General features: G+C 36.4%; 1 protein-coding gene across 1 annotated transcript; it reads right to left on the minus strand.

Annotated features, from left to right (window-relative positions):
- Window positions 1–13,787: 13,787 nt before the first annotated feature.
- On the minus strand, window positions 13,788–14,133 carry GCK72_012567 (uncharacterized protein; the record flags this gene model as incomplete). The annotated part of the gene is made up of 2 exons (XM_053729212.1): window positions 13,788–13,956; window positions 14,006–14,133. The coding sequence occupies 2 exons, from the start codon at window positions 14,131–14,133 to the stop codon at window positions 13,788–13,790; spliced, it is 297 nt and encodes a 98-aa protein (XP_053583984.1).
- Window positions 14,134–21,348: the final 7,215 nt, after the last annotated feature.

The following is a 21,348-nucleotide window of genomic DNA, read 5'->3' on the forward strand; positions in this document are numbered from 1 at the left end:
GTTCTGTTTCATTCGATTGTTACAAACGATTTACGATATATTCATGTCGCTAGTATTCTTCTTCCTTTTATATTATAATCCAAACATCAACACAACCAGTTTATCTATCTTATATCTGAAACTGAAAATATTCACTTGTACGTTCAAAATCCACTTCAGCACACGCACAACCTGAAAAGTGTCGTATTGAAGAATTGGTCCGGTTTTTTACGTATTGTTCTAGTAAATTAGTTACATGTGGTTTTTCTGAGGATTTAGATTTCTGTCTGAAAAAGAAACATTTAAAAAAAGCAAATTCTAATTCCTTAATATTGTGTTCAAAACTGACGTTGCTCTCGAAATTTCTGAAAACGCCTCAAACATTTTGCAAAAATAAGAAAATAACTTTGTCGATCTATAGCTGTGGCCAATTTACCAAATTTAGATTCTACCTTGACTAATCTAAATGTGATTTTATGAGGTTGCGTTTTATCCTTGGTATTAGTGACATTTCTACAGATTCCCAGCACTATTGAGGTGAATTTTAGAATTGCCATGTTAGCCAAGCAGCGGACTCAAAAAAAAAACGTTCTGTTTCCTCTATGTCTCATTTGAAACCGAGAATGTTATTTTTGATTGGAGTCGGAGTTCGAGATGTCCAATAACAATCTCTGTTTCATCTATGCTTCAAAAAAAGTTTGATTAATTTTTCTGATAGTTTTACTTCAATCTTAAAAAATTTCTCGGTAAAATTAAGATTCTGCGTTTTATCACGTATCTGTGGCATCACATTTTTCAATTGACTTCTAACAATAATCTTATGGCAGTTCACTGGAATTTCTCAATAGCTCGAATTAACTAATCTTATTTTTCTCGGTTTCACGTTGGTTGGTTAAGCAAGTGGAACATGTTTACGGTAATTGAATAATTTTTTGAAGAATGTTACAGTAAGTTCTTAAGCGTTGTGTTCATTCTATTTTTGTAATAATCCGTATTGTTCTAAGTATTACCCCTCTCATTTTCCCACCCTTCTTCTCCTTCTTTCCCCAAAAAATCTGTCCTCTAATACTTTCGGAAATTCCCCCTTCTCTGGGAGGTCGAGCCTCTTCCGAAATTGTTTGTTTAATTAAAATTTGCTATGTGTGACACACAAACATCCCTCTGCCCCCTGCTTCCATAAGATAGACACACAGCACATGTATACATGTACTTGAGGGTGAGCAAAGGCATGCCTTTTGCCATTATTCAAGAAGTTTGTCTCATTTTTGTTTTGTTTCTTTTCGGTACATGTTTTTGATGGGTTAGTTATAGAGGAGGGACGGGTGGATTAGTTGGGTACGAGGGTACTGCTCTTTTTCACTTTTTTCATTTCCCTTGACTCGAAAAAGACACTGAAGTTGAACTGAAGTTCTAATCACAACCTCACTGTTGGGAACTTTTTGAAACTGATACAATTTTTTTTGTTTCAAAACATTAAGAAATATGAATAATTTCAATTAGTTATGTTCTATTGAGTTAGTTTATTGAATCGTTTAGATATGCATGCATGAAAAATGACTGGAGGTCAGGTAAGGTTTCTAACGAGACTATGCCAGGTTCTAATGACTTCACATTTTTTGAAAAGTGTTCAGAATGTTACAGAATGAGACTGTAATATGAACTATTATACGAATAAAGCTGCAACGTTATAAAATTTTATTATTTTAAGGTTTCAAGAGAACGGTAAAAATTTTTTCAATTATTCAAAGTTGCTTGAAGTGGCTCTTCTTGAAATTATTTTCAGCTTTGTTTTCTTTTTGAATTCATGAACGTATCAAACTTCCTATTGTGCCTGACTCTATTCATACTGTTTCGAGACTTTGACATTATCAATCGATATATTGTAGAAAACATTCTATATGCGAACACCCGTCAATAGGAACTTGTCAATTTTTAAAACCAAATAATATAACTAATGATCAGATTTCTCCGCAAAATTGATTCATTTCTCATTGATTTCCTCATGGAGTCACAATTGCTGAGTATATCTGTTAGAAACCTCAGTAAGTACTAGATGTTTCCCGGATGAGTTTTTTGGTTTCTGTTCTATTGCTTATCATACTTTGTGCTGTTTTTCAAATTACGAAAAGAAACATTATAATTGTGTGGGGACAATTTCTGTTATTTTTTATATTCTCACTAATATTTTTTGGCATTTAACGAAATAAAATTTAGTAAAACGGGAATTCTATTATGTCATAAATTCGAAAATTGCTGATTTAAACAAAAAATAGATTTTGATTTGGTTTTGATTGATCTGACTAGGGAAGGTCCTCGACTCGGTCTGGAGTTGGGGACGTGACCTATATCATTGGAAAGCTGAAATCACTCTGATTCCAAATATGTATTCAGTTTTTGCCCTCGAGGCCTGGTATTCGAGAAAAATGAGGTCAAAGTTAGAAAAAATGACAAATTATTGTTTTTTTAACACGCGAAAATCGCAAAAATATTTCAAAACATTTTTCCCGTGTTAAGAACGCAATAATTTGTCATTTTTTCTAACTTTGACCTGGTTTTAGTCGAATACCAGGTCTCGAGGGCAAAAACTGAATATATATTTGGAATCAGCGTTTTCTCAGTTTTCCAATGATATAGGTCATGACCCATAACTCCAGACCGAGTCGAGGGCCTTCCCTAGTGAGATCTTTTCTGATGACATTAAGTTTTGAAATAAATCTCGCATAAAATATATGACTAGTCTGAAATAGTGAAAAACCGGAAAGCTCTAAACCACAATCCGTTTCGCACAGTTATTTACTTAAAACCAGAAGAATTGGATTTTGTATAGCGTTTTATCAAAAATCGCTTACTTTAATATTGTGTTCTTGAAACTGTCATAATGAAATGCTATTTTTTTTCTCCAGCTTACCAATTGCAAAGCATTTTTTCACTGTTTTCATAACGAGGTATATTGTTGGAAAGTGTACCTATCGTCACTAGTTAGACTACAAGCTGAATACTGAAAATGAATACATATTTCCGGTTTCCATACGCCCCAAAATCTATAAATCCAAAGGAAGCCCTAAAATTAATCCCTCAACCCTCTATTTCTCCGAAAGCGTCAATTCACTTCTGTTTCTCTCTCTACTTTTTGAAGGGACCACTGGAGGTCTTCTCAGGTTTCATTGTCTCTTCTTTTCTCCCTTTTATTTTTATTTTTCAACTGAAAACTAGTTTTTACTAGTTCTTTTTTCTTGCGAGCTCCAGAAATCAAGACGAGGAAAGTCGGAAATGAAAGTTTTACATTTTTAATGAAATTTCGAAACAGTTCGAAAAGTCTAAAATGTAAAAGTTTGATAAGTCCGTTTCAATTTGTTTCGGATTTTAAAATAACGTATGCTATTCTATCAAGAATCCGTCATAATATTTCAGCTGGCTTCTAGTAGCCTTGTTTTTATTTGATATTTCTTCGTTGTATATGTAAATCCACTCTTTAGTAATTTTTTGAACCCGGGACATTTTGTAACTGGACGTTTCGAAACCAGACCGTTTCGACGCTAAACTTAAAAAAAATGTAGTGAAAAAAGAGAGATTTTACAGTATTTTTCTTCACGTTTAATTACGAAATGTTTCCATTTCTCTGTTTTCAAAATTTCCCGGGGCCTTATTTTTTTTACGAATACGGTGACCTCCCATATCAAACAATTTTACTGTTTGTTCTTCAACTTATTAAAAAAAGAAAACATTAGAGTAGTATGAAAATTGCATAATTTTCCATTTTTTGATTTTTGAATTTAGTTTTCTACTTTATCAAATCCATTTCAGCCAAATCAAAGATGCAATCGTTCCTTTTTTTTTTGTAACCAATAATCGAAAACTATTCGACCTTCACTGTTTGCTCACCACAAAAAGGGAAATGTTAAATTTAACGACAATTCGAATGGTTAGTGTCACTCTTCTAAAGAGTCATAAAAATGTGAAATAGTTCAATTTTATTTGCATATTATATTTTTTATATCTTAGGTCTGATTTATGACTCGTGATTTTCAGTCGTTTTCGAAAAGAAGAACAAACTGCTTTTGATAAAACAGAAAATAAACAGCTAGTGTTTTAAAAATTTGTTTCACACACATATTAGTTCGGGTCATTCCTTACAACTGCGCTCCATCGAAATGCTTTTTTAAAAATGATTCTTGTTCTCTGCGTCTTTCAATATCGCACTTAATTTTCTTCGGTTTCGGTAGAGCGCGGTTGTAAGAAGCGTGCCATGCTAATAACGGTTTTTGTAACAATGTCAAGGATTTTCGATAATCACAGTTTCAAAACCGTGTTTTCTTTTATATTTTTCATAATGTTCCACTTTTACTGATCTTTTTCAATTTCACTTGCTATTTTTTTCATGAAATGATTGCTTTTTTTCATATTTCTCGTTTCTTTCTTTTCATAACTGCAACTCATTTTTTAAAGTTTTCACAAGAAGTCTACTCACATTCTCAATGCTCGATGGCTCATCAGCAAATTCCAGAGTTTTCTTATTCGAAAATCGAGCTGAATGGGCGAAGTTTTTTTTGCACTGATGTTATGTGAAGACCATATCAAATTTTGTGATAGATTTTAAACATTGTTTTTCTAGTATTACATGGTGAAACAAATAATTCTGATTCACCAGAATGATAGATACCTTGAATACTGTCAAACCTCAATATTCTGTCAATTCCTAATTGACTGCAGAAAATAGTTTATCACGTCTAGTTGCGACATCATTAATGAAAACCATGAATTTGGCGTGACAAATTAGAATTTCTTCCTAAAAACTCTTTCATTGATTTGTACAGTTGCTTGTGCGGCATCTGGATCATTCACACTATCCATGATATGATAGACAGGCTAGAATAATAGAACTTTACTAAAAATTTTCAGTTTCAAGTCGGGATTTTAAAGATATTATGTGATAAAATGTCAATTTCTAGTTCGCAGTCTTAACATAACACTAAAAAATGCTTCGTCTAACAGTCGGGCTATTACTCAGTTCACATGTCCAAAATTTCTGTTTCATGACTGTTTTCTGAAGAACTAAAGAGTTTTCTGTTTAATATAGCTCGCAGTGGCTGAGGAAGTAAGGTTTTTTAAAGGTTTTACTTATGAGAACGAAATATTTTTGATTAACTTTCTTCCAATTTTCTGAACCAAACAGTCTGAACCAATGAATTTATATGTGACTGATTCCGATTATTTTTGAAATTTTTGCAACTTTCATTGATTCAGTTTTTTTCGCCAGTGTTTTGATATTTCTAAAATGTAAACCGTTTCAATACGATTACAATGTTTCCAATATTCTGAACAAATGATGTGTTTCTGAATGGTATTTCAAAAACGGTAAAGATTTCCAATTCATTCGATAAAATTATCTCGGTAGAGTTATTTCAGATTCAAAACAGTTCATTTCTGTTTCAGATTATTGTTTTAATTATGTATGATTCTTATTTTAGCTTGCAATCGCATATTAGTCGCTTTACTGCTTCGGACTTAAAGTAAAGATACAGTAGCATGTTAGTTCTGATTCGCAGACCTAGATAAGCAGTACTAAATACCTCCTATCTTGCACTTCCCTCTTCATTACCCTTCCTAATTTCCTCTCTATCTTCCCGAACCACTTCTCATTCTTCATTTTCACTAAATTATTTTACGAGCCATTCGTCTCGTCCGTCCTGCCGAAGAAAAGTGTCGCCTCAGGCGACACCGACGCCTTGAAGGAGGAAAAAGAAAGGGGAGGACACTTTTTATTGAATTTATGCCTGCTTTTCGGCATTCGAGAGCCTCTAGAGACTCGCTGGTCAGTGCTTTGAAGTTTTTGAAGAGGAGGAGAAAGAGAGATAGGAGGAATAAGAAATATGTTCGAACTTTTTGAAATCTCATTCGCAACGATTTTTTCTTGTTTCAAATGCAGTTCATTGTTTGGATGAAAGGATCAGTATTTAGTCTCATCACCTTCAGCATCTTTACTATTAACAAACGCAAACGGCTGTATGTTTGTGTGTCTGTCGCCGATCCTACCGCCCTTCCTACTGAACCGATTTTCTTCAAATTTGGACCAAAAGATCAGAAATTTTCTCTTAATGATGCCCGTCTATTTTTTTTTAGTTAGAATAGGTCTCGACTAGGTCACTAGGTGAAAAAAACGTGGTTTTCAAGCCTTTCAGTGACTTTTGTTTCCGAAATAGGGAAATAGGAGTTCACGGGGGAGATAATTATAGAACATTTTCATTCTTCAATTAAATTCATTTCTTCAAATTTTCAACACGGGTGGTTAGAAAAGGAGGTTGAGCAGCCGTTAGGCTGCGTTAACCGACTGGTTATCAAAAATTTGTTCCATGAACATTTCAATGTTTTTTATGGTCCTTCATCGAAAATCCCTTCTTGTTGAAACAGAATCGGAAAATATGAAAATGCGATGGCAGATTTTTTAAACAGTTTCACATTTGACTCATAAAGAGCTTTTTTCAAAGATATTAATGTTCCGCAGTACGTCCCATCAGTAATGTAATTTTTTGAAATTTCCACTGTTTTGAGAATATCAGATATCGCCTGAATAGTTTTGAGAACAATGCATTCCAACTTGAGTCTCCTAGTTTTCACTTATTATCCTGTTTAATGACCTTCTTATTTCATTTTTCTCAGTAACTTTAATAATACATGTGCATTTCGTTTTTCCAGACACTGTTACAAGATCATTTCTTAGTCTCAGAACATTTTGAATGTTTTTACTCATTGATGAAACGAAGAACTTGAATAGAACAATTTTGTTACCAATCAGAACTTTTTTAAAAGTCAATTGAAAAAAAAACAATTTTTAACGTGTTTCACACAGTGTGTTTGATTGTGTCACTATTCAGATTTTTTCAATGATTTGAGCAAACGCAAAACTTATCCTTGCAGTCTAACAATTCTTGTAACAGGCACCATAAAAGTCTAGTCTAGTCATATTCAACCAATCTTGTATTTTAGAACTTTAATCATCTCTTTCACATTTGCTATTCTGTTTCATGATTCTCTTTTTTCAAATCTGGCAGTAAGGGTACTAATACCATCTAGTGACCGTACCTTTTGTTGTTCCAGACACTGTTACACGCATTATCTTGTTAGGGAAGCTTCAAAAATTTCGATTTTTCATTTACTTAGGAGCAACATGTGAAAAAATTGACAAAAATGAGATACGGCAAAGTTCCAATCACTAAGTAGGGAATCCAAGTACTGGTCAGGGAAGAAGTTGCGTTCTTAATTTTTAGCTGAAAAAGTTAATTTTTGTATGTATTTCACAGTGTACTTGATTGTCCCATACATATTAAAATGCGGTTAATTGTGTTGATAATTTTCGTCCGGTTACCCCTAAATGCTCGAAATGAGTTATTCTCAACAAAGAATTCTACAACTCTCTAGTGAGTGCTTAAACAAGAAGCTGTCCACTACAAAAGTAAAGCTCTAGGTTTGATCTACCAAATCTACCATAATTGATTCTTAAACATTATGCAACTAGAATTCTCAACGTTTTGAAACAATGCCACTCCGATAAAAAAACCTTCTGAAACATACATTTTTGAATATCAACACCGTTCACTTTTCCCTTGTCTTGCTCTTTTCCAAGTTTCCACTCCCATGGCTCTCCCATTGAAAACACGCCAACGTCACCCCATCCATATCCCCTCTCCCTCTTTTCCCAACCCATTTCCCCTTTCCCATCCCCAAAAAAGTGTCCTTTCTCTCAATTTCTCGCTCTTTTTTCGACATTTCCTCTCTACTTTTTTCCATTCGAACAACAATTGCAACACCACCTGCAGGCAGCACAACAGGTGCACCTCTCGTTCGAACACTTTTTTTCCGAAATCTCTTTCTCTAAATCTCTCTCTCCAATATTGCCCCCCCCCCTTTTCACAATAAGCGCGGAATTTTGATTTCAATTGAAATTGTCACATTTGGTTTATTCCTAACTAGTATGAAAAATCATTGGCGTGCAGTGAGAGGAGGACGAGGAAATTATAGGGTAGGTGGACTATTCCTATTGACAATCTCCGATTGGGCTCACCTTTTTTGGGAGTCGTGATTGAAAATTAATGGAGTTTTCGAAGCGATATCAAGAACTGCAATCAAAATCTATTTATCTGGGGGATAGGAAACAGTAAGATTTAGAAAAAAAGGGTCATTTCGATTGAAATATTGTGGGTATTGAATGACTTATTATTCGCCAGTAGAAACTTTGCATCCGAAACAGTAGACACTTTTTGTGTTTTATGAACTTCGCAAGTTTCAAAACTGTGCCACGGTCTAATTGATCGTTACGATAAATGAGCTTCTTTTTTATAGTTGACGACTTTTTTGTTCTAGCTTTTCTTTTTTTTCCTTCCACCTTCCGCTTTCCGCTAAATATTTTTTATTCCGCCTTCCGCCTTCCTCCATTTCAAAAACCGTTTTACGAACCACTTATTTTCTGTTTTACGAACTACTTATTTTCCTACCTATTAATGTTTCATTTAATTCCATCCGTTTTTTTAAATATATGTGCAACCGTAGGAATTTGGTTCATGATACGGAATTTTTCAGAGAAATCACTCATGGTGTAGTGCTAACACAGTGATCACACATGACTTATTTTTGGATGTGTTTCTAATACTATTGGTGGAATAAGAGGATGGTACGAGCCCCAGCATAACGAAGAATTGAAAACCGCTTCGCTTAAAATATCACTAACTTTTTTCCGTTCCAGCACATCACAATTAATTGAAACAGTACAATTTTATCTAGTTTAATATCTCCGGACAGGAAACTATTTTCCTATGACTGGCGGCCATATGAAAAGTGGTGAGAAAATGAGGACCCAATGGAATTGCAGTGTCGGTTTTTTCATAATTTTTTCGTTTATTCAGCAGGCCCGAAATCGAGGGGTGTTCCATCCTTTTTGTGCGCACTGTACAATGTATCTTTCCAGCATTATGATTAGTGATAATGATTTCTTCCATAAGCCTACTACCATACCCATTTTCTACTACCATTCACTTTTGTCCTGGAACCGAAAAAAGCTGTTGTTGGATGTATTATTTCGGAACCAATCGAAAAATCGAAAATCACCTTGGTCCAAATTGAAAATAGGAAACAGCGCTTTTTTTGTACTCAATACCAATATCACTATTTTTTTCCGTTCCAACTGTTCACAATTAATTGAAACAGTACAATTGTATTTTGTTTAACCGAATATTTCACTGAGTATATGTTCTCAGTTTTTATCTTTTTTTGATTTTCCGATTACTCCTCTAATCTCTCAATCAACCACCACCACCACAACTCATCTCCCCCCTTCGATTCCATCCGTTCTCTTACGCTTTTCACTTGGGATCCCTTGGCTCCAGGAGTCAAAGAGAAAAAACTAGTGGCACATCAATCTCCCTCACTAATATTTCTTTTGCACTCCTTCATATCCTCTCCTACCACCAATTGTCAATCACAGATTCTACCAGACGGGGTGTCAAAATTATTTCGGTTTTGAAAAGTTCGTAAATTTAATCATGGGGATTAACTTTAATTGGTGGACTGGCGTGTATTAAAAAATCATTGCAATAAGATTTTTGGATCTCATTTTTATAGTTTTGTCTTATTTTAACATTTTAGGTCCTTCATTTGAAATCTCAACATATTTCCCAATTTTCATCCCGTTTCTCAAAGTTTCAATATACTTTTCCTCTTTTTTCTTCTTACTGTGGGCCTTATTCCAATATCCTCATCAATTTCCAGATGATCTCCTCGGGTTGGATGCAAGAAATGGAGCCGATACCCGAAGAAGGCACCGAGGCAGATGGCTCCGAGTGGGGTGCCACGTCAGACGGAGGCACCGGGAAGAGGACGATGCGGAAGAAGGAGGTGTACACCTCCGAGCAGATTAATACACTTGTTAGGTTAGTTTTTTTTCTCTTTGATTTAAAGGTACATACCTCAACCCCAAAAAAAAGACAAAAAGACCGCCAAATCCTAATACAAACAACCACCTGCATCACCCCCTATTTCCGTTTTTGCATCGGATTAAAGGAAGGTACCAATCTGTCTGCGTCTACCTGATTCCTTACACTATTTCCTTGTGATCTACAAAATGTTTATTGTTGTCATTAATATTCGACCGACTCGTCTATAGAAGGATGAATTATTGTTTTTGGTGTAGACGAGGAGACTGTTCTGATATAGTTGAAAAATTGATTTTATCGGGCTTCCACGTGGACTTTTCAGCCGAAAATATTAATTCGGATTCTTGCTAACTTCAAAACATATTTTTATAGTGAATAATTCAAACGTACCCGCTTCTGTAATGCTAGAATTTTCTGTTCCGTAACTTTTGTTTAGAAACACCATCGTTATTTTTCCGCTCATTCCATTGCTTTCTGTATTTACCGTTTTTTCAAAAAGTTTTTTGTTCCAGAACATTCATAAATTCAGGTGTAGTCTTAATTTTTCAGTTTGTCGAGTGTGCAATTACCTTATTCTTTTTAATAGACCGGCACCCCACCAGCGAGTTTAAATGCAGCTCTTGCAGCTGGAACTCAACTTTTCCCGGATTTGGAAGTAGCTTTTGATATGCCTATGTCATTTGTCAAAGTCATGACATCAGGGTGTCGGTCTAATAGAGATATCAGTTTCACACATTTTTCTTTTTGTTAACTTTTTGCAGTAGTTGGTTACTGTGTAAAAAAACTGTTCTCTTCCAGAAATACCATAAATCAGAATTTTTGGTTCCAACACGTTATTTTGGGATTTTCTTCTGAGTTTCTTAGTTTCTCAATTTCAGTTTTCAAATATATTTCGAATATAAATATTTCTCTGCACCGGAAATACCATAAATCTGAGTTTTTTGGTTCGCAATAATAGTGATTTCAGTGTCATTAAACTGTTATGAAGTTTTCCTCATTCTTTCATTGTTTTTATCAAACAACAGTAAACCCCCACTAATCCCCGTTCAAAGACTATCTGACTTCCTTTTGATGGCTCTTTCTCCTCTTCATAAATGTGCCAATTAGGCATCACCCGTTGTGGTTCATCAGAATTTTCGGAATTATAAACTTTTGTTTCAAGAATCGGAAGAAAAAATTGTCCCCGAATTCCACTGTTTCAGGTTTTCATTAAATTCAGAAATAGTTTCAAATGTAGCTTGGAGTCAAGATTTTCGGCGTTTCTGAAATTTACAAACACTTTCAGTTACATAATGTTTGTTTACAAACGTTATCAATAGTCAATTTGATCGATCCATTTACGGGCTTTTGTATTTCTCTGATAAAGTTCTTAGAATTTGTTCATTGAACAATTCCAGTGGCTTTCTCTTAGACAATGTGATTGATCTTTTTTCAAATGTTACTGTTCCAAAAAATTCTTAATATTCACATCTAAAATTTTGAGAATTATGATAATACCGAAAGAATGAAGCAGTTCAGTCATGTTGGCGGTTCGATAATTTTTTTGAGATCTCTATTTTGATTAGATAATTTTTTCACACACTTTTCTATCAGTAACTTTTCTGAAATAGTTGGTCAACGCGTTTCACCAAATCAACTGTTCCAGAAATACCATAATTCAGAAATTTCGGTTCCAATATGTTTATTCTGGGGAATTGCCATATTATTGGTGGGACGAATAATCATTCGATATTTTCACCTACTTTCCAAAATTCATGAAACATACATTTTCATTTTCAGTGAATTGATATTTAGGCTTTCTTTTCTATTAAATCTAATTATATCTAAACATATTCCACCAAATTCTCTCCAATTGTACTTTTCTCACTAAACCCCCGTTCAAAGACCATCTGACCCCTCTTTGATGGCTCTTTCTCTCTCTTTATAAACGTGTCATCATTCCCCTATTCCCTATGATCCCTCTCCTCCTCCAACAGAATGGTATGTGTGAGTAAGAGTATGCGCACACACTGATTCATTCACCCTTCTCTTCTCTCCATTGCTTCTTGTAAACAAAACATAAAACAATGTGTCCTCTCGTTCTGCGTCTCCTGACCTCTCGCTCGTGTTGGCAGAGTGCCAAAAAACATCGATTAGCGATGAGTCAGGTTTAGCAATAATGGGGAAAACGTTTCTGCAAAAAGAAGAAAAAATAGCTATAACATCTAGAGAAGCAGAAGACCTAACCCTCGAATGTAATGAAGAATTGATGTGTAATTATAAGGAAACGTGTGTATGTACTCCAGGCGGAGATGAAGCTAACTGTCAATGTGAAGAAGTTGATTTGTATAAAATACTAGAGCATGTAGATCATAAACTACCAATAATAACAGGAAAATACCAATTAGCAGTAACAAAAGATAAAACCCCAGTGTTAAGAATGCGACATAACCAAGTGCATCTTAAAGTATACTTTAACCAAAAATATGATGTTGCACTAACTAAATCAGATATAGACTGTGAAATCCCAGAATATTCAGAATACATAGGATGTTATAATTGTAACCAAGGTGCTACTCAGACTATAAAATGCAAATCTAAGGAAGATACACACGCCAAACTTAGTTGTAATAACACAGATTTTATTGATGTAATAACCTGCAGCAAAGAAGGCGTAATAAATGAGATTCATAGGAAGTTCTCAGTTACTAACCCAGTAGACACTTGTATAGTCAAATGTGGAAGAAAGAATAACGTTTTTAAAGTAGAAGGTAAACTAATCTTTGTGCATGAGGAAGAACTAATCAACCACATTAACAAAGTATTAGGTAGTGAAGCAAAGATAACAGATATCCCTTCGTTCCACTTACCAGACATAGGAAACATAGGAGACATAATCACTAAAGGAATAATAACCATAATTTTAGTCATATTGGGATTCCTAACAACAGCAGGGATAATATACTTTTGCATAATACCCAGAATAACTCGGTGTTGTTTACCCATTTAATCAAACTAAATTATTACAGAATATGAATCATCACCACTGCAGCCAATGCCACTATTGCGGATGTCACCAGCATCAGAATACACAGTATCCAATAGTATACCCACCACAGTATAGTCACCAATATTACCCAATAGCATACCCCCCCCAGCATAGTCACCAGTATAGAACCCCACCACCTAGACATAGAACCCCAACCCCACCCCCAGCACCACGACCACGTACTCCAACTCCACCCCCGCCAGCTCGAAACCCAACCCCATCCCCACCATCACCACGCTATAGAGATAGAGGATGTAATATCTGTAGAGGCAATCACATAGCAAGGGACTGTTACGAGTACGAGGCACAAGATAGATTAAGAATAATTAAATCCCAAAACAGATGCGTAATCTGTTTAAATAGAAAGAATCATAGTATACAAGCATGTAAATTTTGGAACGAGGGAAATAGATATTTATGCAAAAGGTGTCCAGAAAACGCGGGACCGCATAGTAGAAACTTATGTGTAAGCCCTCACCCGGCCCAGAATAGAGTAGTAACCGAGGAACACCGTAGAATAATTGAGGACGTCCAAAGACATGCAGAAGAAGAGGAGCAAGAGGATGAATCTGAGAATGAAGAGGAAGCTGAAAATGAGGAAGAATCTGAGGATGCAGAATACGAAGATAAGGAGGACAAGGATAAACCAAGAATAATCAGGCACCAATCATTGCCCAATCTCAATTTTTAGAAATATGTCTTAGTATAACCCATACCCTTATTAAATTTTAACCAGAATATGTTTGTAACCCCGATTAATTATCAGTATATGTTTGTTTATGACACCCATTAATTATTTTAACAAGTATATCCTTGATATTCATCCAAAATAAAACAGTATAAGAATAACCTGTCAATTAATAGATAACATTAAGAACAACAATCATCACCAGCAGAAATCCCAGGATAGATGAAGACGCAGAAATAGGGGCCATCGTAGTAGTATCCAGAGGAAGCCCAAGAGATAAACGTACGAAATCGGGCAATGCAGCCAGGTCTTCCACACACCAATAAGGAGAAACAGTGCTAGAATAACAAACATAAGGTAAGAAGAGGTAAGAGGATAGGAACATACCCGTTCAAGATAAGACAGTAGTCACAATCCGGACATCCGGACATAATCACCCATCGGGGAATAGGTTTCAGCGAAGAGGCGTGTAAGCCGATAGTCAGAATAACGAGAACCAGATAGAAAGCTCGCATGGTCACAGAATGATACGAAACAAACCGACCGTAAGTTTATATAGAGCGAGAGTGGGAGAGAGAGACACTAACCATAACATCCACGGCCCACACCCCCACAAAACCCCATTACGTGTATTAGACAACAAAAATACATTTAGAAAAATTAAATTGTCGCCCCGGAGGATGCCAGCATAAGAACATTTAGAAATTTCTTAAGAAAACCCATTAGTATTATATTTTCCGTAAGCCAAACCCCATAGTATTACCATATCGTAAGAACCCGAAATTTATATTAGAGAACTCCCCCCTTTTATTACAGGTAGTATGTAATTTGGGACCCTAAGAATAATTATAGTATAATTGTTAAAACAAGAAATAATCTGTAATCCCATCTCAGAGGCCCCTTTTAAATTGTAAGTTGACACCTACGACCTGAAAAGCAGTCAAGTCAAGTATCCAGTATGCAGAATCCAGTGTCCAGTCAATGAGCAGCAGTTAAACCAGTTCCGGCGTTCACACACTAGCAGCAGTCAGGTGCAACAGTGCAGCAAGAATAGCCGCAGTCAGGTGCAACAAGAATAGCCGCAGTCAGGTGCAACAAGAATAGCAGCAGTCAGGTGCGACCAACATCAGCTCTCAGGATAAGCAACCAGCTTGGGTGGTCCCACAATCATCGAGGCCCCGGGAATGTCGTGACCGACCATCAGATCAGTGCTATAAATCAATCATGGAGAAGGAAAGAGAGGAGCATACGAGCCGATGATACAAAGAGGTGCCGCAAGGACAACTGACACCACAACTGTTGAGCCAACAGCAGTTAGAGGTCAACGAAGAGATAGTGAAGGAACCCAAGGAGGAGCAGAAGTGTACAACAACCGTCCCACCTCCGCAGTGATAGAGAGCATATCGGATTGAGAGACCCAGCGAGGCAAGGAGCCGAAGAAACCAGTATAAATACCCGTCTGTCATAACGTATTCTCATTCACGAAGAATCTCTTGGATTCTTAAGTCTTCATTGTGTATTTGCTTCATTGCGTATTATTTCAATCTTACGGACTACTATAATAAATACTGAATACAATCACCGAACGTTTTAATGTGGGAGAGATAAGTGGGGAGAGAAGAGAAATAGAGAGAGAGAGAGAGGGGGGAGAAGGTGCGAAGAAATGTGTGTGTCCTTCGATGAATTGGGAAACAGAACGACGAATGTTTTTGATTCGTCTTTTTCAATATGTTCTCGTGAGGGACAGTGGGAATTGGGTTAATGTAATGCGAATTAAAATTGAGTAAAAGTATTCTGAGTTTTGTAAATGTAGTTGTTGAAACAGTCTAGGTATTTTAGAAATAGTTACAGTTTCCTATAGTTTTGATAAAAAGGGCGTCTGTGATTACCACGCTATATCATGGGGGACCAGGGATAAATTCGGAACTTAAAATTTCGGAATTCGGTAGTTTTCCTAAATTTTCCGGCGGAAAAAAGTTCCGAAAGAAGTCGGAAATTTTGGAATTTTCATGGAGACCATTTTCAAAATCGGAGACTAAATTTCAGAAGATTACCCAGATCGAAACACTTGCGAGATCTAATCAAAAAACTGAAACTGACTATCTGAAACAGTCAAAAATTACAGTGTTTTTCACAATGTTTCAAAACTTTTTTTCAATGTTTCACATGAATGTTATAACTGTTAAATAGCTGACATTCTTTGATCCAGGAAAGTATTCTGTTTTCTAAAAATCGTAATTTCGACCGAAAAGTGCCATTAATATTCCAAAACCATTTTTTGAGTGCAAACTTTTCCCCCATTGAAAGCAATGGTTATAGTTGCACAAGTTACTGTTTCACTATTCAATTTTGTAGAATATCTCTGATTCACTGTTGATTTCATAACCATTTCCAGTGAGCCTCTTGATTTTTCGAGTTTGTAAAATGCACGAATTGGAGCCAAAATAGGTATCTGCTGAAATCACCTAGTCGAAACTGAAGAAAATAGACAAATACATAACTGTTTCATCTACTTTTTAATTTTTGTTAAATCTTTCCCGATTTACTGCTACGCCATTATCCGGTCGTTCTCCCTAGTTTTCCAGTTTCAATAGAGTATAGGTTCTGATAAGAGTGCCACACCCTTTGAGAAAATTTCGTTGTTGGTAAAAAATAATGACAAATAACTTCACAAAAATGAGTACCAACTGAAATCACCTAGTTGAAACACTGTGGAACTTTCTAATTTTCGTCGGTTTCATTAGGTTTGTTTAGGTTCGTTATCACAATTCTCGTTGGTTCGTCCACCATCTCTACATGTTGACCATCCATCAAAAACCATATTCAAATGATTCTTTTCGCACTCTCTCTCTCTTTTTCTCTCTGTTTGCTTACCTTTCCCCCTTCTCATACCTCCACGCTCACCTCCTTTCCGCCCCGGACAACGGCACAAAAAGAACACTCTCTTCCTCTTTCTCTCTCTTCCGATCACACAGTTTCTTTTTGTTTCTCTTTCTCACTGCTCTCTTTTTCTCGCCGGGGGTTTTCGAAGATTTCGTTGATTTTGATGAGCTTCTGAATGTAGATGGAATTTTTGGGTGTTATTAGAAGATATGCAAAAAATAGAAGAGATGCAAGCGTGGTTTTAAAATGCCTTGTTTGAAAATGTACATTTTTGCAGTTTCCGTTCCAAGGTGAGTTTTTAGCGGTCTAGTAGTTAAGGAAAAACAGTATCGGAACTGTTTTTTAGAAACAAAACTCAAAATTTCTCAGAATTATTTCGATTTTCAGCTATTTTTCCCTGTTTCAATTTGGTTTTTCATGTTTCCAAGCTTTTTCGCTATAATCCTTGACAACATCCGTCATTTAACAGTCAATCAGTACTATATTCGCAGAAAATGCGCCGTTTCAGACTTTGAACATACGAGTGCTTCTATTAAAAAACCGTTCGTAGACGTTTTGTAGCAAACTTGCAAAATCTTGGCCCGGATTCAAAAAAATTTGCAAAAAAGTGCTCATGCGATTACAAAATAAAAGCTTCTAGAGACCGAAATTTCTCTTTTTTCCGCATTCAAGACTGCAGTATCAACGTAAAGTAAAAAATAGTAGTCTTATGAATCTGTCTTTACATCAAACAACTCAACGCGTTTTTTTTTCGAAAGTAAGTCAAAGTCTAAGTTTTTACTGTTTTTAATCAAAGTATAAAGTTTTACTGTTTTCAAGCAAGCCTTTCATGAGATTCCTTCGTTTTCGATACTCAGGAATCCGACTGCTCTTGGTGACTTTTATTTTCTTACTAAACTCTTTTCTGTTCCTCTAATTTGATATTTTAACTCGCTTGGGTTTTGAACTTTGTGTATGCCTCTAATGTAGAACTATCGCTGACAAACTCGAGCACGTATCAAAACTTGTCCGAGCCTGACCAAGAATATCTGTATTATGAGTTTCTGGACATAGGTAGAATTTTCGTAGATGTTTTTTGCAGGTTGAGTTTCTAGGTGACTTTTTAGAGATCTAGTAGTAGTTAAGGTTACTCGCGACTGATTAGTGTTTTAGAAAATTCAAAAATTCTCATGTTTTCTTTTCGATTTTCTGATATTTTTTCACTGTTTCAACTTGGTTTTTCAAGCTGGCAAGCTTCTTCGCAGTAATGTTTCAGGCGTTGGTCAATTAATAATAAATTCGAAGAAAATATGCCGTTTCAGATTTTGCATATAGGAGTGCTAGTATTTAAAAACCGTTGGTAGACGTTTTCTAGCAAACTTGCAAAATCTCGGCCCGGGTTCAAAAAATGTACGCAATTTTTTCAAAATTTCTAAAAATTTATTTTTAGAAATAGTCAAAATCTCTTGTACGCTCGAGGTTTTATTGATATTTGAAAACATAGTCAAAAACGCGACTTTTTTGCAAAATTCAAAAAAAAAATCAAATTTTTGTACTGAAACCCGAGCCAACTCGGCCCCTCTTCTTAAATCGCGTAAGTATGAGCGTGCCGATTTGGAGTGGGCGGAGCTTGTGGTAAAAAAAATGTCGACAATTTTGACCGCTTTTATTTCTCTTAATAACTTTCTTTGTTCTCGACTTTTTCAAAAAATTCTTTTTTGTGGTGATACAAAAACTTGGGGCGCCGGTGGCGACCGCCAGGGGGTGTATTTGGAGTACATGGGAGAGAGTTATGAGCACAAAAGTAAGAGCAACTTTTTTCGTTAAAAAAAATGGCTTGAGAAATTCACTATTTTCACCGTTTCCTGCTTCGTACGGCGCCAGTTTTGAACATTACCGGGGGATATTTTGGACTTAAGATCTCTGAAAATCTGGCTATCGAGACATGTAAAAATTATCTGGAAATCTGTGAAATTATGATTTATGGCCATAAAAAAAGAGGGACAACTTTTTTTCTCGAATTTTTTACTTTTCCCTTGATATCTCGGGTTTTATTGAACCGAGAGATTTGAAATTTGGTACAGTTATGTAACTGGGCATGGGAAAGATGGCTAAAAAAACAGATTTTAAATCGGAAATGATGCATTTGAGTTATACTCAAAAAACAGTCAAAAATGAGCAATTATCGATCGATCCTCCTTTTTCCGCCCAAAAATTTGACCGGCTGTAACTCGGTCAGTTTTGAGAAATTTCAGGATCCGAAAAAAAGGAAATGTGTAGAAAAAAAATATCTATCGATCCATGTAAAATTCAATATACTTTTAGCTGAAAAAATTTTCGGAAAACCGAATTTTGTGATTTTCGTGGTTTTTCGGTCTGGTTGGGATTTTTTATATTCGCTGTCCTGGGCACTGGATCCACTGAATCGCTCTGAATTTTTGACACCGATCTAAACTTTTGGAGATCTAATGGAACCAAAAAGTCCGATCAAAAAATATTGACACCGGACGATTCTGTGGAGAAACCTGAATCTCCACTGACATTTTTTTCGAATACACTGACCATTTTGTCATTGTATGTGTCATTGTACAGCTGCGAGGAGCTCCCCTCTTTTCTATTCTCTCCATAACCGCGTTTTTCTGTGCACAAGTGGCGCAGTGGAAGAGGGCGGGGTGATAATCGGTGTGGTGGCGGTTCGAAACGTTCTTATTCGTTTTTGTTTTTTTTTTGTTTTTGTATGAACTTTCTAAATGAATATGAAAGGAAATATTGTAAAAATTTCGAATGTTCTGATCGAATACGGGGAAAATAGGATCAGTCGGTGTGTCTGTTTTGAATTTAAAAGCTGCTTACTTGCAACCGGGCCGAGTCCGGGCCGTGAGCGGGCCTTTGAATAACTCTCTTCAAAATGAAAATTAGGAGTCGATCAACCTGTCAAATTGTAGATTTCGGTGAGCTCTACTCAAATCTATTTTTATTTTTACTGTAAGTTTAGTGAGAGCCGCAGTACAATCCATTAAGTGGCCGGGCCGTGATTCAAGGCCCGGCTGTTCACGGCCCGGACACTAAATCGATTGTACTGCGGCTCTCACTAAACTTACAGTAAAAATGAAAATAGATTTGAGTAGAGCTCACCGAAATCTACAATTTGACAGGTTCCTCGACTACTAATTTTCATTTTGAAGCGAGTTATTCTAAGGCCCGCTCACGGCCCGGACTCGGCCCGGTTGCAAGTATGAAAAGCTGGACGTTCTTCCATTTTCCTTCAAAACGAGCAAGCTAATTTTTGAATATAAAACTTGCTAAGCACCGCGCACGAGGCGCAGCCGAGTACTGCGGAGCCCGCCGGGAGGCGGGGGACGCTAGTCTGTTTTATAGACATCATGTTAATACGTCCACAGTAGATATGTTCGGGCGGCAAATTTTGCACATTACAACAAAAAATAAAAGCTTCTTGCAATTTTTCCGGATTCAAGACTACTGTATCAGCGTAAAGTATTTGAATATAATAATGGTAGCAGTAAACTGTCTTCTAACTAAACTTTCTTCTAAAAAATCAAACGGTTCATCGCGTTTTTTTCTCTAAAAGTGACTTATAGTAAGTGAAAGTCCAAATTTTCACTGTTTTCAAACCAGCATTTCTAGAGCTTCCTCTGTTTTCTATACTCCGTGATTCCATTGACGAGCCGCTCGTGATAACTTCTATATTCTCATACTTGCAACGGGCCGGGCCGGGCCGGGCCGGGCCGATTTGAGAATTTTCACCGGCCCGGCCCGGCCCGGCCCGGCCCGGCCCGGCCCGGCCTGGCCCGGCCCGGCCTGGCCCGGCCCGGCCCGGCCCGGTCGGCCCGGGTCACAGTACAAAAATTTGAAAATTTGAATTTTTTTGAAAATTTTTTGATTTTTTCGCAAAAAAGTCGAATTTTCGACTATGTTTTTACATATCGATAAAACTCAAGTTTACATAGGATTTTTGACTATTTTTGACGAAAATTTCAAAAAATTTCGAAAAATTTTGTAAAAAAGTTGTGCTCATTTTTTGACTCCGGGCCGACCGGGCCGGGCCGGGCCGGCAACTTTCTCTACCGGCCCGGCCCGAGCCGGGCCGGGCCGATATTTTGCAAGTCTGTATATTCTTACTCAAATTTTGTTCTGTTCCTCTACTTTGATATTTTGAACTAGATTCGGTTTGGAATTTAGTACGAAAATCAACTAACGCAACCAAAATCGAGCACGTATCAATGCTAGTCCGAGCCTGATCACAAATATATATGTTTTACTTGAGTACCAGAAGAAAAGTGACCGACTCATACTGTTTCAGTTGTGACTTTTAGATAGAAATGTTCAGAACGGAATGATAGGGAATCTTCAAATAATCAATAAACAATTATGACTAAAGTAGGCGGGATTTTAAAATGCTTCGTTTGAAAATGTAGATTTTTGCAGTTTCAGTTTCTAGATGAGTTTCTTGAGGTCTAGCAGTTCAGGCTATTGCTACACTTGCTCTGGATTGGTGTTTTAGAAACAAAATTTAAAAGTTCTCATAATTTTGTAGATTTGGTGCTATTTTTCACTGGTTCTGCTTGGTTTTATAAGCTACCAAGCTTTTTCGCAATAATTACGCATCCTTTCTATACATCAGTAATAAATTCGGAGAAATGGTGCCGTTTCAAACTTTGCACATTTGAGTGCTTGTATTTCAAAACCGTTTCTTCGCCGTGAAAGAGATCATTATGTTAATACGTACTCACTATTTTCGGTTCTCAATTTTCGTTCATGCGATTACAAAATAAAAGCTTCTAAAGACCGAAATTGCGTTTTCTCCCGGTTTCAAAACCACGGTATCAGCTTTATGTATTTGAAAAGAC

Source organism: Caenorhabditis remanei, chromosome IV, assembly GCF_010183535.1.
Source record: "Caenorhabditis remanei strain PX506 chromosome IV, whole genome shotgun sequence".
In the NCBI taxonomy this organism is placed as follows: domain Eukaryota; kingdom Metazoa; phylum Nematoda; class Chromadorea; order Rhabditida; family Rhabditidae; genus Caenorhabditis; species Caenorhabditis remanei.